The sequence below is a fragment of the Anabrus simplex genome, chromosome 8 (genome assembly GCF_040414725.1).
Source record: "Anabrus simplex isolate iqAnaSimp1 chromosome 8, ASM4041472v1, whole genome shotgun sequence".
Taxonomy (NCBI): Eukaryota; Metazoa; Arthropoda; class Insecta; order Orthoptera; family Tettigoniidae; genus Anabrus; species Anabrus simplex.
Genome location: NC_090272.1, coordinates 182,399,054 through 182,424,404, shown reverse-complemented (window position 1 = coordinate 182,424,404; position 25,351 = coordinate 182,399,054). Strand labels below are relative to the sequence as shown.

Below are 25,351 nucleotides of genomic sequence, written 5' to 3'. Positions count from 1 at the left end.
TGGGTTGGGTTGGGTTGGGTTGGGTTGGGTTGGGTTGGGTTGGGTTTGGTTTGGTTTGGTTTGGTGCAGACTTATATCTAGTATTCACTATATATTGATATATTGCAAGTTTTGTAAACATGTAGCGTAGCCTTCTAGATGATAGCCTGTGCATGAAGCCACATGGGCCGTTCCACTGGGTGTATGGTTGGCTCTGACATACTTTAACACTCACAGAGCTGATGTTATCTTTGACAGATACCGAGCCATCATGAGCCTGTTCCACTTGAAGGTGTGGTTATCTGTGAAACTGACATATCTGCTGGCCATATTCCCTCTCACCTTCTTTCAATGTTACACTTTCTCTGATATGCCGATTAACCCCTGGAATATGGAAAACATGTTGTGAAGTTATCTTTGACAGGTACCGAGCCATCATGGGCCCGTTTCACTGGAAGGTGTGGGTAGCTGTGACACTGATATACCTGCTGGCCATGTTCCCTCTCGCCTTCTCTCACCGTCACACTCTGTCTGATCTGCTGACTAATCCCTGGGAGATAGAGAACATGTTCTGGTATGTGTTTGGTACATTCACCAACTGTTTCACATTCAAAAGCAAATCTTCATGGAGCCAGGCTGATAAAAGTGCCACCAAAATGTTAATAGGTAAGTGTAAGAGACTTGTTTAGGTCATAATGTAGTCTAGTTGTCACCAATCATGGCTCAACAGTGGGAGAGGGGCAAGAGTAAAATAGTTGTGTACTGTACTATGTGCTTCAGATACATAATCCACTGTATGATGGAATACTGCATCTGGCAGATGCTGTTAAAAGAAGTAATAAACACAATGTTTCCACCTGATCAATACTGTTTATTTGCTTAAGGCAAATTATAAAATTGCATTTTCGACCAATAATAATACAAAATGTATGTTTTTGAATCACAATTCAGTTAATAATTCAGTATGTATGTTGGGTATTCAGCCCGATGGCTGGTTTGATCCTCCATAGTTCTGCCAACAGCTGTCATAGATAGCCTAGGTGTCACTGAAGAGGCATACTAGGGAAATGAGGAGTGAGGTAGTTTCCTGTTGCTTTCCTCACTGTGCCAGAAGTTGCTATTACATATCAGTCTGCCAAGCCCATTGAAATGCATGCACCAACCAACCCTATGAGTGATATTTTCACACCATTCATAATAGGCACTGGCTGCATAAGGAATGGTATTACTAGCATCGCTCATACCTCGGTCACCTTCATATTATCAAAGCCAAGGATGACACTGAGACAGGTCAATGAAAGTAACAAATTTATTCTAGCCCATATCAGGAGACATAGTTCACTGTAAAAACTATATCTCTCCAGCAAAGGCATAAGTACGATAAATTTCTCAACTCAGGAATCTACAGATTAACGTGCTTACAGTGCAAAAAATCATACATTGTGCAATCTGGATCCAATTATATGATTATATACCAAGAGCAGGTCAGTGCAATAAGGCATAACAGGTTTTCAGCAATGCGAGCTCATAAAAACACAACAGGTCACAAATTCGATAGTATTGAACAAGATCTCAAAATTATAAATTATAAAAAGATTGAATAAGGGCAGGCTAATGAATACTTTGGAGCATAAAAGTTCCTTGTATGACCATCTTTTACTTCATTTGAGAGATTTGGGAATGAAATGCAACTTTGCAAATGATATTATTAAATCAGAATGGCAGTGGTCACAACATGAAGTCCCCTCCCAACAAGTAGTAGCAAATGATGAGGCTTCTAAAGACACCCTGTCCCCCTCGCTACTGTAGCAAATGAGACTCTGTGCATATGCATCAGTACAACACAAGGCAGAGAGCTAAAACACAGACCAGGAAACCACTCCTCAAAAATATATTAGATAAGTAACTCAGGGAGGTCAGAAAGTAAGCCACATCTTAATATTACAACAGTCGTCCACACAAATAATTTCTTTGCACACACGTGTTTATAGACTTTCCTTTCCCCCTGAATGCAGAACTGGTTGCAAGCTGCCATCTAACTTGTCAGCAGTTAAATACAAGACAGTCACAAGATTCTCAATAAGACAGTGACTCTCTTTCAAACACAACAACAAGAATAGCGTTCTAAAGAAAGACACCAAATAATCATCCACGTAGTGAATTGTAGTTAGATTTGCCACAAAGATTTTAAAAGAAGTTATTACGACACATGAACAGTGACAACGGCAAACATTTTAGCTTCAAGGAATTTTTGTTTACAGGATATTTCAGTGAGAATTAGTTAATGCACTATATTCCCTTTCCATCCATGAACACCCCTCCCCCACCCCCAGCTTTTTTTCTGTGACACATACATTTTAGTATATAATTACCAGTAAGTTAAACTTTTTAAATATTTTTAATATCTGTTTTAACATTAAGATAACAGGAATGTGTCCTTGTTAATTATGCAGTATGCCTAAGCACATGTAGCTGAAGATGTCTTCAAAGTAGACAAAACATGTTCCGCAGTTTTTAATTTCTTAAGCAAATAAACAGTAGGCCTATCGATCAGGTGGAAGCGTTGTGTTTTTTACTTCTTTTAACAGAGTATATGTGGATGATTGCTTGCAATCTGGCAGATGCTTTCATATGGAAAGTGAAAGGAAAATTACAATATCTATCAATATTGTTGCATGTTTCATCACAGCAAATTTTCAAAATAGCCTCCTCCATGTTCTATACACAGTGCTACTCTTCTCATTATGCTTTCACACTCTTGTTAACATTGCCAGTGTGATAATTCCTGTTGCTGCACAAAGTTTCTGTACATGGTCAGCTTGTTTAGAGGCAATATTGTATAAATTTAATTGTGCAGACAATACAATTAAAAAATCCATGAGGAATAAATCATACAATCTTGGAGTTTTAATCTGGTAAACCAAAACAATGTGAGCCACTACATATGTAAATTTACAGCATTTAAGAAAACATCATGCTCAAGTTTCCACCACTCCTTTGTTCTGTAGCTGTTAGGTTTTTCAGTCTGTTGAAACTAATGATTCATAAAAATTTAGAAAATAGTTGAAAAAGAAAACATTTAACAATAGATTACACCTGAAAAAGAAACAACTTAATTAAAATAGAATGACGTCTTTTGTTCTTGAAAGAACATCATCAGGTTCTATCAAATCACACTCATTAATATTAATATTAGTAATATTGATTAATATTAGTAATAACTATTTATGTTAAAACCTGAGTCCACATTTCTAAAAATATTGTTGAAATGTTATAACTATATTAATGAAGTATTCCTTATGTGGTTCTTCTCTCTTCACTGGTCCATAGGAGTGTGATGTTGCACAATATGCTGTCATTGGCATTGCGCCAGCTGTGTTGTCTACTGTAACTTGTCATTGTGTTACATTCTGGTGATGTCATTGGCTTTCTCAGAGTTGTAATGATATTATTATCATCTTTTAAATTGTTTTTGAATGATTTAGGGCATGTTTAATGAGGTTAGTGAATCAATAAATTATATAATTTTAATGGAGTTTGAATTGTTGTGCTTTCTTGATACGTAATTTAATTTACAATAGAGTCTCACTCAACCGCCCTTCGCTTATCCGACATTCCGTGTTATCCGACATTCCGTGTTATCCGACACGGGTAGGCTTAATTTGCAGTCAGGTGGTAGGACCGGTTTTTTCTCAAGGACAGGTGCAGCGGGTTTTCAGTCATTGTTCAGTGTAGTATTGGTTGGGTGCAGATGTTACAGTTTTCATATCCTCTGTGAGTATGGCAAGTAAACGGAAGAAAGTGTTGGACGTGTTACAGTGGGAGACTGGAAACATAAGGGGGAAGAAATTGAAAAGTGGTGCTCTACCAGAGCAACAAGTGATGCACTGAAAATTAGAAAAACAATTCAAAATGGAGTAGGAAAAAGTGAGTGAGCACTATTTCTTTGGTTCACTCAAAACCGGGAAAAGGGCCTGTCAATATCTGGCCTCATTCTGCAAGAAATGGCGGTGTATTTCCAGAAGGAGTTTAATGAAGGGGACCCTAATGTCATTGACAGTGCTGGGAGGCTTGATCGGTGGAAAAAACAGTACGGCATTGGGCAGTTTAATATCTGTGTATAAAAACTGTCAGCTAAATACAATGAGGTTGTGAAATTTAAAAAGGAATTTCAGGAAATAATTCTTGTTGAAGGATTAACCGGTGATCAGATTTTTAATTGTGATGAGACGGGGCTCAATTTCAGGATGCTGCCATCAAACCTCTCGCAGCCCAAAACCAATACGTCTGCACCTGGCTGCAAGCGTAGTAAGGAAAGAGTTAAACTGTTCTTGCCTGTAGTAATATTACTGGGAATTTAAGAGCAAAATTGCTTATAGTCGGTAAAGCAAAGAAGCCTAGAACATTTAAAAACTTTTCTTTAATGCTCTTCCAGTCCATTACACAAATCAGAAGGCTGCGTGGATGTCTGCTGACTTCTTGAAAGACTGTTCTTTACACAGTTTGTTCCAGATGTAGAAAAATGTCAAGCTTCAAACAATCTTCCTAGAAAAGCTCTTCTTCTACTAGACAATGCTCCATCACAGCCAAAATGAAGAGCAACTTAGAAAAGGTGACATCAAAGTCATACTCTTTCCACCTAGCGTGCCGTCATTATGCCGCCAATGGACCAAGGTATGCTGGAAACATTGAAGAGGAAATTTCGGTGGAAACTCCTTTCATCCCTGATAGAGAAAATGGACAATGGCAACGACATGGATAGAAAAATTAAAATGAAACAACATGAAAGACGTGGCATACTGAATAGCGCAGTCTTGAGAAGAAATTGAAACAATGACATTAGAGAGTCTTGGAATATATTGTTGAGTGAGTTTGAACTTCGAGAGGAGGTGGTACAAGAAGATATGGAAAACATTGTTCCCTTACTGAATTTCATTCCTGGCTGTGAAGATGCTACGACTCAAGATGTAAGTGGTATGCACAATATCAGCTGTTTGAACTAACTGACCCTGATATTATTGGTTTTGTGAATGCTAACGAAAATGAGGATAATGAAGAAGAAGAACAAGGCATTGCAGAACAAAAGGCAGAAATGATGACTCACAGTGAAGGATTATCGTCAATGGCGGGATCTTGCAGCAAGAAAATGTGAATCAGCAGGCAAGCACACATTGTTGACAAGTTTCTTTTCGTAAGACATTTGAAATGTTTTCGTTCAATACTGCATGTACTGTACAATTGAATTGATAATTCAATAAATAGATTACCGTAAAACATAGTAAGTAATACAGTATAGCCTTCCTGTTTGTTTTAGTTCATTTTCAAAGATATTCTGTATTATGCGACATTTTTGGTGATCCGACGTACTCCAGGTCCCGTTTAGGTCGGATAATCGAGACTCTACTGTATTATAATGAAGTCTGGGAAATCTTTTAGCTGCATTTTTATTACATCATGCTCTGATGATGTCATTGGCTTATGTACAACCTTAATTGTATTCCATCATCATTATTATTATTATTATTATTATTATTATTATTATTATTATTATTATTATTATTATTATTATTATTATTATTATCCTGCCAGGTGGCCATGATCGTTAAGGCGTTGAAGTCTAAACGGTCTCACAACGTGGTTAGCTAGTTCAAGTCCCGTTGGTCAAAAAAGAATTCACCATCAGAATGTTGGCCGGCAGGATAGGAGAGGTAGTGGTATACAATTTCTAGAAAGCCTGAATTAAATTCCAAACCTCTCCGATATGGAGTGAGGGTAAATGACGCTGTTGATGGTGATTCGTCTGCCGGATAGAGACGTTAAGCCTTGACCAGACAGCAGTGGGCTATGTGCCAACACCGGGTTTCCTACTATCATATATCACGTCATTCATTTCATCTCATTAATTTCTCTGATGAGGTTGACATCAGGAAGGGCATCTGGTCATCAAAACCTGCCATGACAGATTCATCTCACCTCATACCCAAACCCGTAGAGAAACGGAACAAGGTTGGGCAAACAAACATACATCGTTATTGTTATTGTTACTCTTATTGTTATTTAAACCATTTTTGATATATTTTAGGGGCTGTTGAATGATTATTAGGAATTACAATATATAAATTTTAATGTACTCTGAAATGTTGTGTTTTACTGATTCAGTGTGTGATTTAACTAATCCCTTAAATGGGTCACTGCACTTCTATGTGGGTTTGATTGCATTAGCCAATCGCAACATTTTTCGCTTATTTCTCTAAGAGATGACGCAGCCGTGGAGTCTACTGTGTTGATATATTTTCCACAATGTCACGCTGTGTATTGTATTGAATAACTATCATAGCTTCCTATAATGAATTTGTTTTGGTGCCTTGCATGATGCATCCCGTTCTTCTGCTGATATAACACACTGCCTATGTTTTATGTTTTAAGTGATAATTTTGCATATTTGTTGTTTAGAATCTTCTTCTCTTCTCTATTTTCAATTTGCTCTGTAGATCAGCTTGATTGTGCAGGAATTTTCACAGTTCTAGAAGTGGAGAGTGAATGTAATGATGAGTGGATGTTTATTGAAGAATAGGACAGTGAAAGTGATCCTGAAAGTAAAAGTGAAGTGGTTCCAGATGAACCAAATGACGAGGAAGATGTTCAGAATGTGACAGCCACCCCATTTCGGTGCAAATGGTGTCCCAAGAACAAAATTTGCTTTTACGGGTGTAAACACGATTATTTATTTACACTATTTACGCCTACATTGGAGTACCAAAATCAACTTTATACAGTACAATAAAATCTTCAAAAAATAAGTACATCAAGAAATAAGTTCATTTCTTACACTTGATAATTTCTTCTTTTCACCAAACTTCTTCATTCTAGATGATCTTGCAGCCCATTCTTCTGCTGATATAACACACTGCTTATGTTTTGATGTTTTAAGCGATAATTTTGTATATTTGTTGTTTTGAATCTTCTTCTCTTCTCTATTTTCAATTTGCTCTGTAGTAATTTTCAATTCATCCAAATCCATTTGTATTTTTTAAACCAAGTGTTGTTTGTTTTACTATTCCAAAAGAAGTCAAAACGCTATTTTAGGAGTCTAAAATTTTAATGTGTCCAAAAAATGCAATCCTCCGTTTTATCATTGTGTCTGTACCGGGAGGTACACCTCAATTCCACTCATTGGAAAGAAGCACCTTTAAGAACGTTTTTCTCAACTAAATTAACTTTCATTTATTTTGTTATTTCAAGGTTTGTAACACTTCTTTCTCATTCCGCCAGTTTTTGAATCTGGCCAATCACTAATTTTCTGTAAATATTTTTCAGCCAATTACTGGCTTCTTGTAGGTTTTTGGTTTACCAATAAAATTGAGAGGGTGTGTCCGGATTTAGTTCAGAACCCTCTCGAACCATCCCCTCGGGTATATAAGCTGCAGCCTTCTCAGGCTACCTTGTCTTTTGATTGCCGAATTTCTGAGAGTGTGTGCGTTAAGACATTTTTTGCCAGGCAGTTCATCAGCCAAGGTAATGGCCACCAGTCATATCTCTCTGTAGCTACTTCCGCAGACTTACACGAGGGGAAGGTTCGAATTTCTAACTATGTAACCACCTGTTTTCTAAAATGTAAATTTTCTTTCAGTTAATGTAAAATTTCATAAAGTCTTAAACTGTACATCGGGGATAGAGAGTGCGTAACCCTCTCGAGTTCCCCTTCAACTTAGTTTGAGGTGACTACGATTTTGTAACTCTTTTTCTTTTCTGTAAAACATTTAATTAACCTTCATTCTAGTCACCTCAGTAGCTTGGGATTAGCCTCTGCATCATCGGGCTGAGAGCCCAATTAGGGTTTTATATTTAATTTTCTAGGAGCGCAAGTGTATGCCTCCATTCATTTTGTGTTCAGGCCAGTAATTTAACCTGTTTTCTTTTCCACGAAGGCCCAGTAGTTTGGGTACTAGTTACCTCTGTGTACTAAATTGTAAAATTGTAAGTTGAGCCTAGAGAGGCCATAAATTTATAAGATTTTTGTACAAAATTGGGAGTGCAGTCTCCTTGGTTAATGTTGGAGAGCATGTTAAGCTATTTTCTGAGATTGCTGTAATATTGAGGGGTGCCTTTGGAAGGCCGTATTTGTAACCTATGGAGCAAGGTGCTCTTGTTTTGGGAGATTTCTCCTTGTCTACGTAAACGCTAATTGGCAATATTTTAAAGTTGGAAATTAGGGGCTTAAAGCCCAAATCTGTTAAATTCCCTATTCTTGGGTTTTCCAATTCTTTTATCAAGATTGTTATTGTACCAGACCTTTCTTTTCTTCACCTAATGAAGAAGCTTGTTAAGTTTGAAATTTGAAAAGAAATATGACCTTTATTTTAAAGTTTTAAGTTAATCTTTGACATATTAGATAGACCCATTCCACCCAGCACCTTCTTTCACCTCTCTCTGAACCATGGAAACTCCATAACAGTGTCAATAATTGATTCACTTTCCTTGTAAATTACCGAGTTAGCTAAAAGTCTCCACTGGCCATCAACCTGATGTTTTTATTAATAATTGTCCAGAGAATTCTTCTATCAACTTTATGTAGTTTGTCTGCTGTTGTCTAGGTATTTAGTTTGAATAATGTTTCACTTGCATACGTTGCTTCTGGTTTGATGACAGAATTATAATGCCAAGATTTAGCATTAATTGAAACAGACTGTTTTTCGTAACTCGACCGTGTAATTTGTTGTGCTTGTCTCAGTTTTGGAGTTCTATTATCTATAGATGCTTTTTTCATTAGCATTCCAAGTAACAATTTCACCAAGATATTTACATTTATTCACAACTTTTATTTTATGAGTATTATTTAATATAATATGTGGAATGTCAACTTTAAAGGATGGCATAATTTTTGTTTTCTTAAAAGATATTTTCAACCTAACCTTCGCTGATAATCTTTCTAGTTCCTCTACTTGAAATTTATTTATTATTAGTATTGTTATTATTATTATACAATCTGCCTGCAACAGCTGCAGGTTGCCCAAAGACAAAGAGTACCTTCGCAACAATAATAGATAATGTGATCGTATGATGTTAAATGTAGGCAATCGAGTGAGGCATGTCAAACATTTATTTGTGGTCCGCAAGCATGGTTCTTGAAGATCATGATGGACTTCTTGAGTGTGGTAATGGAAATGTTATAGATAAAATCTCTATTTAGCCCAAAGGTATTGCAGAAGTTGACAAAAAATGTAGGTATGGTTCCTCGAGCACCTAACATCAAACCAATGACAGAAATGGATGAGAGCTTATATTTTCGCTTGTAGAAGTCCACCGTTTCTTCATAAATTCTTCTCTTTTCTGCATCGACCTCTTCCGGCTGGTTTTCATTGGTCTCAAATCTAATTGTTGGATCAATGATGAAACCTTCAGAACAGGATGGCTTAAAAGCAATAATGTCAATGCGTCGGTTGCTTCCTCTGTTGGAGAGACCGTGTACTTCTTCATAGACATTATAACCTTGTCCTCTCAGAGCGTTAGCTATCATTGATCTGGCTACATTATGACGTAAGGTGCGTAGTAATTCACCATGTGGACAGGCTCCCAGGACATGTGAAAGTGTTTTGAACTCTCTGTGGCAACGCCGACAGAGGCTATTGCCCTGGGATCTGCCAGGTACAGTCCTGTCGAAGACCAGAGATTTCATTTCTGAACCTGACTTTAGACTTTGTGTGTTTCTTAGAGTGAACGCAATTAGGTTAACAAGTTTCTGATGTAGACCAAATTCAGTAAGGATATGTAGTAATGATTCACAATGGATAGTATCATAAGCCTTTTGAAAATCAACACAAAAGTGATCACTAAATTATTGCTCCTAATATGTTGATGTTTTATGATCCATTTAAGACTGATAATTTGATGTTGACAACTTCATCCTCGATGAAAACCATCCTGATATTCATCCATTTCACTATCAAGTTGTTCATGGATTCTGGAATATAGGATCTTAGAGAAAATTTTATAAGTTAGGTGATACCTAGCAAATTCCCCGATAGTTACTAGGATCTGATCTATCACCTTTTTTATGGATTGGGTGTATAATTGCAACATTCCATTCTTCGGGCAATATTTCTGTGTTCCAAATGTCAATGAGATGTTTATGTAGATTCTGAATAGTCTGTATATATGCATTCTTCCAGAGTTCTGCTACTAGTTGATTTTTTTCTGCTGCTTTAAAATTTTTCAGTGAATCAGTAGCTGCAATTACTTCATCGTAAACTGGTGGTATGACCTTCTCCAAAGATGTTTTATTTCTGGGAAATATATCAGAACTAGGATCATACAATCTTTTCCTATTAAGATTTTACAGTTTATTTTTTCCTTTTGTTTGTCACTATTAAGTAATGTTGTGAAGTATTCAGCCAAAATTGTCATAATTATTATGGCTCACTGTTCCATTCTTATCTTTCATCAAAAGAGTAAGAGGAGTATAATTTTTTTAGTATTGTTTAAATGCCTTATAATAGTCTCTTGCTTTATTTCAATTGAAAGCTTCAGCAGTAGATTTTAATGTTTCCTGCTGATAATTTCTTTTAACTCTCCTGATTTCTTCAACTGCTAATTGTCTAGCATTAATTAGTTCTTCTTTAGAGCTTTCTGTTTTTTGTTGTTGATCATTCAACCAGGCTTTATGCCAGCATACTATTGCTGTATCACACTCTGTATTCCACCATGCATGGTTTCTTTAATTTTTTAATGGGAGCAACTTCCTCCGCTATGGCTTTTAGTTTGTTAATAGTAGTTCCCAAGATATCACTTAAAAGTGTTGTGGAATTCTCAAAGTATGTTCGATAATTAATAACTGAACTAGGATCATACAATCTTTTCCTATTAAGGTTTTACAGTTTACTTTTTCCTTTTATGAGTTAATTTAAGCTTAATCTTGGAGATGTAATGGTCTGAATCAACATCAACACCACACAGAACCTTAACATTATAAATTTCTTGATGAAATTTATGATCCATGGACACATGATCTATTTGGGATTCACCCAGTTTAACATTTGAACTTTTCCAAGTCATTAATTTATGCGGTTTTCTTGTAAACCTTGTTGTTTCTAAAATTAGTCCATGGTTGATACAAAATTCAATTAACTGTTCGCCATTCTTGTTCGTTAATTTATGTGCTGGCCATCATCCCTTCATAACATGAAATTTTCTCTCACATCTAATCTTTGCGTTAAAATCTCCAAGAAGAATTTTAATGTTAGTATCAGGTAGCCTACATTCGTTACTAATTGGTCAAGTTCATCCCAAAATTGATCTGTTCCCTCTTTGACAGTTCTGTTCTTTTCGTTTGTTGGAGCATGAACTTTTATCAATGTATAGATATTGTTTTCCACTTTAATCTTTAATAATGCTACTCTTGATGTATTTGAGAGATAATCAATAATGGAATCTAGAATTCTATTTTGTATCAAGAAACCAACTCCAAATTGAGGAATATTTTTTATGGCTCTTTCACCTGGAGGCCCTTCATAGAGACGTTACCCTCCTAATTCAATTGGGTTATGATCAGTATTATGTAATTCTTGAAAAGCTGTGATCACAATTTTATGTTGAATCAAAATATCTATTAGATGTTTCAACTTACCAACCTTCATCAGTGAATTGATTTTTAATGTTGCCAAATACAAAAAACTTTCCTGGTTTGTTGAACTTAAATACATTCTTAGTTTAATTAATCTGCATGATTGATCATTATTCCTGGTCACTCCATGTGAGATTTGTGCTGGACAAAGCAGAGGCAGAACAGGTTTTTCTCCGGGTACTCCAATTTTCTCTGTCATATTTCATTCCAGCAACACTCTCCAGTATCATTTCATTTCATCTGTCATTCATTAATCATTGCCCCAGAAGAGTACAACAGGCTTCAGCAGCTGGCACAATTTGTATCTAAGAAACAAAGTTAGGTTTTGGTCCACCCAATCAATACACCTGACTTTGTTTCTTAGTTTTATTTGTATCAATACGAACCTATACGATGAAGTTCATAAATTGTACAATTTGTATCCTCGCCACTAGATGGGAGCTTCATTCATTCCATTCCTGACCCGGTCGAATGACTGGAAACAGGCTGTGGATTTTCATTTTAATTGATGATTATGCCTCTGGACGCTCCGACTCGCCACAATCCTCTATCTAACACCCCACCGTATCTGAATGGTGTCTTTGTTTGGAAGATTGTATAGCTGTCCAAACTGGTGGATTCTTTCAATAGAAGACTTCCCATATTAAGTTGATTGTCTGATCAATGATCAAGAGTCTGACCGTGGTCAGGGTTTGCAATTCCAGATGTGATCTGGAAAGATGATAAATGAAATATGATGAAAAATGAGATTGTAAAGTGTGTTTGCCTCAAGATGGTCTTCGGCTGTTATTTTACGGCATTGAGCCATCCTTTCCCCGGGCTTGGGACTGGCAATAGCAACTACTGAGCTACTCAATCCACCCAGTAGGTGCTGTAGGTGGATAAACACGATATATATCATTTTAATGTAAATAATGTTAGTAACCCATTATTGAAGTATAATAATCACTATCATACTACATTAATCTGCCGGGCTGAGTGGCTCAGACGGTTGAGGCGCTGGCCTTCTGACCTCAACTTGGCGGGTTCAATCCTGGCTCAGTCCAGTAGTATTTGGAGGTGCTCAAATACGTCAGCCTCATGTCAGTAGATTTACTGGCACATAAAAGAACTCCTGTGGGACAAAATTCTGGCACCTTGGCATTTCTGAAAACTGTAAAAGTAGTTAGTGTGATGTAAAGCAAATAACATTATTAATACATTAAACTAATTGTGTACACATTTTTTAAAGGAAATATTAATTTAAATATTACAAAGTGGGGAAAAAGGTACCCAGGGCAGGTTACACATGTGGAGAACTTAGTGCCAATTAAGGGGTTCAGCAGAGTGAAGAGTGATGAATCCTTTTAGGTGAATGTGATCGTTGAGGTTATTCTGGTTGGATTGACTCCTTCATGTTTAAAGATTTTTTAAATTATTTTCCGTGTGTAATATGTTCAGATCTGTACTGATGTCTGAAGTGATGGGCATTGTCATGCATGTGTTGACAGAATTCAGAGAGTGTGTTGTGTCTAATTATGTTTTTGTGTTCTTTATACCTAGTGGAGAAATTACATTTCGTTTGGCTCATGAAGGTATACAGCATTACAATTTGGTTCATGGCATTTGAGTTCGTATTTGTTGGATTTGGCAAAAATGGTCTTTTTTATTTAGATTACATTTACTAATTTGGTTTTGTAATGTGTTGTTTGTTCTGAATGCTGTTTTAATCCTTGCTTTTTGAAAACATTAGCTAAATTGTACAGCTTATTACTCACAAAATTAAGACCTCCATATTTATCATTTTTGGGTGATGGTTTGTTTAGGTTTTTTATTGTTTTTTAAGCTCTGGAGATAATGAAACATGACAACTGTCTCAATGAGAAAGAAGAAGGTTTACAGATTAAAACCGTTGCTCCTCATCATTTAATTTAGTTTTTCAGTTATCTTTCACCGGTACAGTAGTTATATTCCATATCTCGCTGTTGTTTCTCTTTACAGGCTGGTACTGGGTGTTCAGCATCATTATAACTGCCTGCTACACAGGGTCCATCATAGCCTTTGTCACTCTTCCAGTGTACCCTGCATTTGTTGACACCAGTCAAGAGGTGCTGGACAGACGTTTCAGGATTGGAACTCTAGGTGAATTATATGAAATTTGTATGTGATACCATAAAATGGGGTAAAACCAATCAATTTTTGATGTTTTTTATTTTAAAAATACATTAATCCAATCACCCATATATGAACATGATATTTAATTAAGTACCATTTTTAAATATGGCCTCTGCAGTACTTTGGTCGTCGTTCAGCGCGTGCATGCTCAGTATGTACACCTGTAGGCTAGCCACAAATGCCTTTACTGGAGCACTCGTCCATATTTACATTTGTTTGTGTGTATTAAAAATTACTCTGACAATTAACGGTCCCGTCAAGTGTGAAATATGTGCTGTGATTCATTTTCTAAATGCAAAAGACGCGAAAGCCATTGAAATTCATTGGTGGAATAGTGAAATGAATGGAAAACACACTATGAGTGAAGGAATCGTAAGAAGATGGGTTAGAGCATCTAAAGAAAGCCTACTAATGTCCAAGATTGAAAGCGTAGTGTCATTACTAAAGATCTGAAGCAGAAAATTTCAACAGTTCAAGAAAACTAGATGTTTTATGATTTCATCATTAAGTTATGAGTTGCCTGAAATTTCAAGGAGTGTTCTTTATGAAATTGTGACAGGACACTTAGATTATTGGAAGTTGTACTCTCCCTAGGTATGGAGAATGTTGCTGCAGGTGCATAAAACCAAGCGCATGGGCAGTGCTTTAACAATCCTTGAGTGGTACAGTAATGAAGGTGATGTGTTTCCTAAGCTGAATTATCACCGGCAATGAAAATGGATGGCTTATGTTACACCAGAATCAAAACAGCAATCCTTGGAATGGAGACACTCAACATCATCCCAGAAAGTAAAGTGCAAGCAAGCAATTTTTCTTGAAAACCTATTAATTTACACTGTGTTTGAAGATAGATTGTACTGTTTGTTTTTATTTGCACTGGGGCGACACAATAAATGCAGAGACTTATTATGGGACCTTATGTAAAGTCAGTCGTGCTCTTTTGCTTCGCGACAATGTGCAACTTCACACGGCATCCTCCGTATGGCCTTGACCTAGCACCTGGTGACCACCACTTGTTCCTGCACATGTAAAAACATCTAGGAGGTCAGAGCCACAATGATGATGATGATGATGACCTAAAAAGGACCATTTTGCAGTGGCTGGCTTACCAGGTGGCAGATATCTATGAGGATGGAATTCAAAGCTGGTTTCATGGAAGTGTGTAGAGGAAAGGGAACAAGTTTGGAGTGACATACAAGCATTAGATTAAGACAGATGTTGATTAAAATAGAAGGGAAAGGAGGAGGATAAGGAGAAGGTGGTAATTTTCCATGGTGGTACCAATAACACCTAAGGTAAGCAGGAATATGTATTAACATAGTCAGCGATATGTGGGATCTGGTTACATGAGTGTGGAAGAAGTTTAAGGAAGCAGTGATTGTTATCAATGGAATACAGTACTGTGTAGGAGGAATACTGACTGGAGGATAAGTGGAGATTCAAATGAAACTATAGTATGGTATGAGTATGTGGGGAAATTGGGAATGAGATTTATAGATCCTAATGGGTGTGTAGGAGATAGGGATTTATATTCAAATGGTCTTCACCTGCTGCGCAACTCTTGTGCCGCACATGACATGGCCAGCGTGTGCCAACCTCAGAAAGAAATAGAAGAAAAGAATGTTATAATCTTTTCTCCAGAGAGTTCTTGTAGCCAGAGATACCATGGATCAGTCAACATGCATACGCAAGTCATCTGTTGCATTAAACCTGAACAAACTGTATTTGAAAACCGGCTTTAACAGAATTGGATCTCATCGGATCATGGCTGTATTATGATTCACAGAGCATTAGATAACATTGGATCTTGGCAGCCATGGGTTAAACCTGCTTGTTCCATGACAAGGCATAAGCCACTCTACGTGGACAACCATCATTTGCCCTTGGGGAGGTCACTGAATCCTGTGGACTATGTTGTTAATCCTCATGATACCCTTTACATGGTGACTGGAGCTTCGGCGACTCCCCAATTCATCCATACGGGTTGATATAGACATACGAGGTCACTTTCCTGGAATCTTGCTGAGTTTGTCTGCAGGTTGTATCGATTATCCAGTTGCTTCATGTGTCATCGGACATACTCATGGCGTCGCTGAGCTGCTTCACTAGCTTGCATGCATAGTTTGTCACTAGTTATTCTTGCTTCTCAAAGATTAAGTCACATGGCAGACGTAGTTCTCTGTTGAAGACCATACTGGTGGGTAACATGCCTGTCGTCTCATGGGTGAATGTAAAGTACTTGATCAGGAAAAAGGGCATCCTCTCATCATAGTCTCTCTGGTGGGAAAGAAAACTTTTAATAACAGATCATACCTGAAAAGGATACCATTTAAATAAAGACAGAAGGGTATATTTCATTCTTGAAAGGCTATCATCAGATTCTATGAAATCACACTTTTAATTTATTATTATTATTATTATTATTATTATTATTATTATTATTATTATTATTATTATTATTATTATTATTATTATTATTATTATTATTATTATTATTATTATTATTATTACTAGCGAATTCTCCTGGTATTGGAAGATGTTAAGCAAATAACTCAATCAATTTTTCTGTGGGTTCTTCTTGTTTTTCCAATAGGTTTTCATTCTTTCCGAGAAGGCTTGTTTACATTCTGCCGACCACTTTGGTCTGCACTGTTTTTGTTGTGGTTGCTGTGATGTTGCTTCCCAACTGTCTACTTTGTGCCTAATGATGTCTCTTTCTGGGATGTCTGTTGAACCTATGTTTGTGCTTTTTTAGGTCCTTCCGAAGTTCGTTAAGCTGGGGTGTTGACTTTTTAAGCGAGGTTACATAATCTATTATCCTATTCGTCAGATGGCCGAAGAATTTAATTCGCCTTTTCCCAATGTCAGTTTTGATGTTTGAGAACTTTTCTGTTGTTTTGATTGATTGTAACCTGGAACCACCTTGGGTATATCTTGCTCCTAAGATTTTCCTAAAGATCTTCCTCTCTTCTTTTTTGATTTCTTCAATTTCTTGTTTTCTGTTTAGTGCCAGTGTTTCACATGCGTAAAGGACTGTTGGTTTTATGACTGTGTTGTAATGCCGAATTTTTGTATGTCTTGACATGGATTTTTTGTTGTAGATGTTTCGGACTAACTGTAACAGTCTTTTAATTTTTTGGAGACGAGTTTGTTGTGAGATCTTTTCAAGGCCTGTCAGTTCGATAAATTCTCCAAAGTATTTAAAGCAATGAACTCTGCCAATTGAACCATATTTTATTCTCAGGCTCTTGATATCTGTCATTAAAAATAAGAATTTAGTTTTCTCAAATGATATTTGTAGTCCCACCTTTTCTGCAGTTTCTTTATCTTGAACTGTTTAATGGCAGTCACCTCATTCTCTGTTAGTAACACCAGATCATCTGCAAAAACAAGGTATGGTATGTAGAGGTTATCTTTGGGAAAGCCCAGTCAGATTGGCTTCCAGAACTCACATTTCTTTAGTTTTTTCTCCCCGTTTTCTATAACCTTGCCTAGGACGATGTTGAACAGAATAGGAGAGACTCCATTGCCTTGTCTCATGCGTGTTTGAATGTCGAAGGGTTCTGAGGTTTCCCCCATACATTTCACTTTAGATTTCGTGCCAGTCAGTGTTTGTTTTATGAGTTCTCGAGTTTTGGGACCCAGTCCCATCTCTTCTAGAATTTGGAACAGTGAGGGCCTGTCGATTGAATCATAAGACTTTTTGAAATCTACAAATGTGCATATGAAGGATTTTTGTATGAGAGCTCGCATTTTAAGTATGGTTTTGAGGTTAAAAATTTGTTCGGGGCATGACCTAATTGGTCTGAATCCTGCTTGATATCCAGCTAATTTGGGTTCCTAACTGCTTTTGTGTTCTTTGCAAGAGACATGCTGATAAAATAGTGTGACAGATACAACAGAGATCCCTTTGTAATTATTTATATCTGTTTTATTGCTTTTTTATGTAGTGGATGGATTAGAGCAATCTCCCAGTCATCTGGGATCTTTTCAATTTGCCAAATGTTTTGAATTATTTGTGTAATTTCTTTGAGTGAATTTGGGCCTAAATTTTTCAAATGTTCCGCTACAATTCTGTCCTCCCCTGATGCTTTGTTGTTTTTAAGTTTCTTGATGTGTAAATAAATTTCTTCTTGTGTTGGTGGTGATGAATTTTCTAGTGTGATGACTGGCTGTGTTTTCGGGAATCTCTCAGTAGGTTCTGGACAATTTAAAAGCTGTGGAAATTACATGGCTAGTTCCTGACAATTTTCTTTATTTGTTAAGGTCAGTTTATCACCTTGTTTCTGAATGCAAAGGTTCTGTGGAGAAAACCCTTTAATTTGGTTTGTGAAGGTCTTGTAAAAATTGTGTGTGTTGTAATTTTTGCAATCATCTTCAACTGACTTCAGTTGATCGTTTATTCTGTCTTAGAATCGTAGATGTTTGTTTTCGAACTTCAAAAAATTTCATCTGTGTTTCTTCTGATTTGTTGCAATTGTAGTTCTAAAATACCTTTTTTCTTTTCTTCTAGTGTGCACTTACATTCTTGATTCTTCTTGTGAAGAGGGATGAGATCTTTCGCTATTTTGATGATCTTATTTTGAAATTTCTCCCAATTTTCTGCAGGTTGTTCTTTCCATTCTTCTGTTATTTTGGACTCTTTGATTTTATGTAGATCAAATTTTGAGATCACCGGCGTTTTCCTTTTGAATTTTCTTTTGGGTGTGAATTGAATTTTGATCCTGGGTAAATAATGATCCAAATCGATGTTAGCACCTCTGTGCACTTTCACACCGTGAATTTTCTTTTGATAATCGTACGATATTGCCACATGATCAATCTGAAATTCTCCTAAGTAGTGGATGGGTGATCACCCATGTTTTTTGAATTTTGGGATTTTTTTGGAGTGAAGTTGTCATAATTTTCAAGTTGTTTTGTTGGCATAACGAAATAAGATTGTGCCATTCTTATTGGTGAACCTGTGTGCTGAATAGACTCCCACAGTCTTTTTGTATTCCGCAAGAAATAAATTTCATAATAAATCTGTATTGTCAGCCTCAACAAGAAATAAGGTCTTATTGATTGATTGATTGATTGATTGATTGATTGATTGATTGATTGATTGATTGATTGATTGATTGATTGATTGATTGATTGATTGATTGATTGATTGATTGAGTGAGTGACTCCACCTTTACAATACAATACAATACAATACAATGCAATATTCCTTTTTACTTTATTTTAAGAAAAGGGACATGTTTCATCTCTTCTTTTGTGAGACATCTTCAGCCTAAGCTATTATGGTAAAACACATGGTGATCTTCAAACTAAAAAACAATGACATGTATTAAAATGTTGAAGAGTCAAGGTGACTCAATATGTTGCATGTAAACACAGATTTTTGTATTTGCATTTGTGTTCCCTTTCAATTTGTGCATTGAAATCACCGAGTAGAATTTTCACATCATCTTTTGGGATTTTGGCCATCTCTTTTTAAATTTCCCAGAATCTTTACATTTTTCTGGGCTCCTTTTTATTGTCATCATTTGTTGGTGCATGGACATTAATAAAGGTGTAGCTTTTGTTGGTGTGTTTGATTCTTGAAGTCATAAGTCTATTGTTGATGGGTTTCACCTCTTTTACGGATTCTAAAACTTTTTTGTCAACAATGAAGGCCATGCCAAATAGTGCTGCTCCTTTGCCAATTTTCTTGTTTTCTTGTTACCGAGCAAGATGGCCATGTGGTTAGGGGCACGCATCTGTGAGCTTGCATCCAGGATATAGTAGGTTCAACCCCCACTGTTGGCAGCCCTGAAGATGGTTTTCTGTGGTTTCCCCATTTTCACACCAGGCAAATGCTGGGGCTGTACCTTAATTAAGGCCACAGCCGCTTTCTTCCCAGTCCTAGCCCTTTCCTATCCCATTGTTGCCATAAGACCTATCTGTGTCGGTGCGACGTAGAGCAAAAAAAAAAAAAAACAGATCTTATTTGTTTCACTTTTGAAGATTCTATAATTATTGTAGAATATCATTTCTGAATCTGTGAAACGTGTTTCTTGCAGGGCCAGAATTTGGATTTTCTCCTTTGTGAGTTCTGTTGTGAGATTGTATAGTTTTCCTGTTTAAATCAGTGTCTGATGTAAGTAAGTGTGTGTATTGTGTGGAAGTTTACCAGAGCACTCTGACTTGCTCTCTCGTAGAAGTCCAAGCTCCCCAGAATCCGAATGCTTGGTTACCACTTTAGCGTGGATGGCTCGTCCCTGGGGTAATGTTGTCTTTACTTATACGAGTCATAATTGCTTGTAATCAATTTTTTAGCTTTCACTAGTGGTGTAGAACCAGGGATTGTTAGTTCCTGGAGCATGTTTACAGCCACACCTCTGGTGATCTGACACTGACCACTTTGCCACTTGCTACAAGTCAGACGTGAAGCGGTTTTGTATTGGTTCTTCCGCTCTCTTTGCCATTGGCCGTTGACCATTTTTCTCTTTACCTTAGGTGATCTGCGAGTGCTTATTTGGCTAAGCCTTATTCACACTCTCCTGCATATCTACAGGAACTTCCCCTATCAGCCATTGTGATGTGTCCAGTGTCTCACGCAGGGTTGTGCTTAGTTCTTACTCAGTTCAGAGCTAAACTCTCTCGCAAGCTAACCAGGTAATAGTGTAATATGCTGTCCAGTATAAAAGCCTCATATTGCCCGTCTTAAAGATGGCTGACAATACTGGCAGGCTGTGAGACCTAGGCAACATCGAGATAGTAAGTAGAGTGTATATATTCTTTGTGGTTTCCATAGGATTAATTACAAAAGAAACAAAATATGGGATGGTTAGGGCAAAGATTTTTAGCCAAATATTATGAGTGACTCTCTAGTCAGTGTTATCTATGGAACAAGTGTAGCAACTGACAAAATGGCTGACATTTACTGCACAAAATTAATAATAAATATGGCCCTAAGACATCATTAAATGAAAATAGATTCATTGAAAAACACTAACATCAACTTATCACTCAAAATAAAGTCACAAATATTCCCTGGAAGGCAAAAATGAAGCACAGGTCTTCTGTATAAGTGGATATAAGACGCAGCACTGTTACACACAAGCTCACCCTCTGGGCACAGATTATTGATATTATTTTTTTTTATTTTTAAGAACTGATGAATATTATGGATAATGTCTTTCTTTAGTATGCTACCACCTTTTCTCCTCTGTTCTGGATCTGTGGCACAGCAGTCCACTAATCCCCACATTTCTGTCATTGGTGTCAATGGTGAACTTCTCTCCAGACTTGAGATAACCCATAAGCACAGGGACTCCTTGAGTAACTGGAATGCAACTTACACATCTGGTGACCGTCAAAACAGCCTCTTCTCCACTGTGAGCTGCGTGAGCAGCTTTAAGATGGTGATGAAGCTGGCAATGAACCTCCTGCAGAAGATAAACAGGCCAAGCAAATTCCTGAACTCCCACTTGTCTTTCAACACACATCATTCTCTAATGGCTTCTAGCTTTACTGGATCAGTGATTGCTTTCTATGTGATATGTGTGGCCTAGGTAGTGTATCCCCTACAAAAATATTTGGAACTGCCAGGGTTCTGTTTTAGGTGAGAACCTTGTGGTCTCTGCCAATATCCCAACTTCAGGTCCAGTGTTGTGAACCACTGGGATCCAAAAATAGTGTCCAAGGGGTCATCTATTTGAGGTAAAGGAAAACAGTCCTTCTTAAAGATCAGCTTCCGATAGTCGATGCAGAAGCGTAGCTCACCGTTCTTCTGCTTTGCCAGCACTACACTGGATGACCATAGACTGTTGGATCCTTCAACTGTGATCCTCCCCCCCCCAAATGTTTCATGTCGCTCAGCACCTTACCAGTTTTTGTCTCTTTAGCCAGAGGTGCCCAGTGGGATAGTTAATGGATAGGAATTGTGTCACAGTGTTAATGCAATGGAAGACCCCATCAGTCCTCATAGTCACCTCCCATTTTAGTTAAGATGTATTGGAACTCCATGATCAGCTTCTTGGGCTCTTCAAACTTGTCTGCCTCTAGGTGTCTTCCTGGCATTAGATATCACTCTCTGGATCTTGGCATACACCTCCCTAGTTTCAGGAGCCACTGTGTCCTCATCATCTGTTGGTACTACAAAGTTGGCTGGTTCACACATTCTAAGTTCTGTCTTGCTAGAGAACGGTATATACTGCAAAATTGTATTGAGAATTCACACCAGCATGTATTCAATCAATCACTACTGATCTGCATTTAGGGCAGTCACCCAGGTGGCAGATTCCTTATCTGTTGTTTTCCTAGCCTTTTCTTAAATGATCGCAAAGAAATTGGAAAATTATTGAACATTTCCCTTGGAAAGTTATTCCAATCCCTAACTACCCTTCCTATAAATGAATATTTGCCCCTATTTGTCCTCATGAATTCCAACTTTATCTTCATATTGTGATCTTTCCTACTTTTAAAGACACCACTCAAACTTATTCATCTACTGATGTCCTCCCACGCCATCTCTCCACTGACAGCTCGGAACACTTAATCGAGCAGCTTGTCTCCTTTCTCCCAAGTCTTCCCAGCCCAAACTTTGCAACATTTCTGTAACGCTACTCTTTTGTCGGAAATCACCCAGAACAAATCGAGCTGTTTTTCTTTCGATTTTTTCCAGTTCTTGAATCAAGTAATCTTGGTGACCGTCGCATATACTGGAACCATACTCTAGATGGGGTCTTGCCAGAGACTTATATTCCCTCTCCTTTACATCCTTTCTACAACCCCTAAATACCCTCATAACCATGTGCAGAGATCTGTACCCTTTATTAACAATCATATTTATGTGATTAGGCCAATGAAGGTCTTTTCTTATATTAACACCTAGGTACTTACAATGATCCCCAAAAGGAACTTTCACCCCATAAACGCAGTAATTAAAACTGAGAGACTTTTCCTATTTGTAAAACTCACAACCTGACTTTTAACCCAGTTTATCATCATACCATTGCCCACCGTCCATCTCACAACACTATCGAGGTCACCCTGCAGCCGCTCACAATCTTGTAACTTATTTATTACTTTGTACAGAATAACATCATCTGCAAACAGCCTTATTTCTGATTCCACCTCTTTACACATATCATTGATATATATATAAGAAAACATAAAGGTCCAATAATACTGCCTTGAGGAATTCCCCTCTTAATTATTACAAGGTCAGATAAAGCTTCGCCTACTCTAATTCTCTGAGTTCTATTTTCTAGAAATATAGCCACCCTTTCAGTCACTCTTTTTTCTAGTCCAATAGCACTCATTTTGCCAGTAGTCTTCCAGGATCTCCCCTATCAAATGCCTTAGATAGGTCAATCGCAATCCAGGATATCTGCTATTTTTTGCTGAAATCCTACAAGCTGAGCTTCAGTGGAATAATGTTTCCTAAACCCAACTGCCTTCTGTCAAACTGGTTATTAATTTTGCAAACATGTCTAATATAATAAGAAAGAATGCTTTCCCAAAGCTTACATGCAATGCATGTCAAACTGACTGGTCTGTAATTTTCAGCTTTATGTCTATCACCCTTTCCTTTATACACAGGGGCTACTATAGCTACTCTCCATTTATTTGGTATAGCTCCTTCAAGCAAACAATAATCAAATAAGTATTTCAGATATGGTACTATATCCCAACCCATTGCCTTTAGTATATCCCCAGAAATCTTATCAATTCCAGCTGCTTTTTTAGTTTTCAACTTTTGTATCTTACTGTAAATGTCGTTGTCATCATAGGTAAATTTTAATACTTCTTTAGTATTACTCACCTCCCTATCTGGACATTATCCTTGTAACCAACAATCTTTACATACTGCTGACTGAATACTTCTGCCTTTTGAAGATCTTCCCATACACACTCTCCTTGTTCATTAATGATTCCTGGAATGTCCTTCTTGGAACCTGTTTCTGCCTTAAAGTACCTATACATACTCTTCCATTTTTCACTAAAATTTGTATGACCACCAATTATGCTTGCCATCATGTTATCCTTAGCTGACTTCTTTGCTAGATTCAATTTCTTACTCAGTTCCTTCAATTTCTCCTTACTTCCACAGCCATTTCTAACTCTATTTTGTTCCAACCTGCACCTCCTTCTTAGTCTCTTTACTTCTCTGTTATAATATAGTGGATCTTTACCATTCCTTACCACCTTTAAAGGTACAAACCTATTTTCACATTCCTCAACAATTGCTTTAAACCCATCCCAGAGTCTGTTTACATTTTTATTTACCATTTTCCAGTGATCATAGTTACTTTTTAAAAACTCCCTCATGCCTGTTTTATCAGCCATATGGTACTGCCTAATAGTCCTAATTTTAATACCTTCCTTTCTTTCACATTTATTTTTAACTATGACAAAAACAGCTTCATGATCACTAATACCATCTATTACTTCGGTTTCTCTATAGAGCTCATCTGGTTTTATCAGCACCACATCCAAAATATTCTTCCCTCTAGTTGGTTCCATCACTTTCTGAATCAGCTGCCCTTCCCATATTAATTTATTTGCCATTTGTTTGTCATGCTTCCTGTCGTTCGCATTACCTTCCCAATTGACATTTGGTAAATTGAGATCACCTGCTACTATCACATTCCTTTCCATATCATTTCCAACATAGCTGATTATCTTATCAAATAATTCTGAATCAGCGTCAGCGCTACCCTTTCCCAGTCTGTACACTCCAAAGACATCAAGTTGCCTATTATCTTTAGAGAAGAGCCTTACACCCAGAATTTCATGTTTTTCATCCTTAACTTTTTTGTAGCTTACAAATTCTTCTTTCACCAGAATGAATACTCCCCCTCCTACCAATCCTATCCTATCTCTACGATAAACACTCCAGTTCCGTGAGAATATTTCTGCATTCATTATATCATTTCTCAGCCATGATTCAACTCCTATCACAATATCTGGTAAGTATATATTTATTAAATTACTTAATTCGATTCCTTTGTTTACAATGCTTCTACAGTTGAGCACTAACATTTTTATGTCATCCCTACTTGATTTCCAGTTCCCTTTTCCCTTAACACCACTCCCTAGGCCACCCCATTTCCCTGAATGTGCCTGCCTATAACCCTTCTAAACAAGTTTCCTAACTTATATGTACCATTGCGGTTTAAGTGAAGGCCATCTGAGTGCAGATCCCTGTCTCCTACCCACCCATTTGGATCTAGAAACTTCACTCCCAGTTTCCCACATACCCACTCCATAGTCTCATTTAAATACCCAATCACCTTCCAGTCAGTATCCCTCCTACACAGTATTCCACTGATTACAATCTCTGCTTCCTTAAACTTTATCCGTGCTGCATTTACCAGATCCCATACATCCCCAACTATGTTGGTACTTATACCTGCTTGCCTTACGTTGTTAGTACCAACGTGAAACACTACCACCTTCTCCTTTCCCTCTTCCTTTTCTTCTACTTTCCTCAACATCTACCTCAACCTAATTCCTGGATAACACTCTACCCTGGTTCCCTTTCCTCCACACACTTTCCCCACATGTCTAACGATGGAATCCCCCACGACCAGAGCCTCAACCCTACCCACCTCATTTGATCCC

At 37.3% G+C, this 25,351-nt stretch overlaps 1 protein-coding gene across 1 annotated transcript in view; it reads left to right on the top strand.

Annotated features, from left to right (window-relative positions):
- Positions 1–25,351, top strand: part of LOC136879358 (ionotropic receptor 21a-like) — a 151,965-nt gene that overhangs the window by 75,450 nt on the left and 51,164 nt on the right. Inside the window, exons 7-8 of the mRNA XM_068229089.1 lie at positions 404–645; positions 13,580–13,720. Coding sequence (XP_068085190.1) covers positions 404–645; positions 13,580–13,720 — 383 coding nt within the window. The remainder of the gene's footprint in view (positions 1–403; positions 646–13,579; positions 13,721–25,351) is intronic.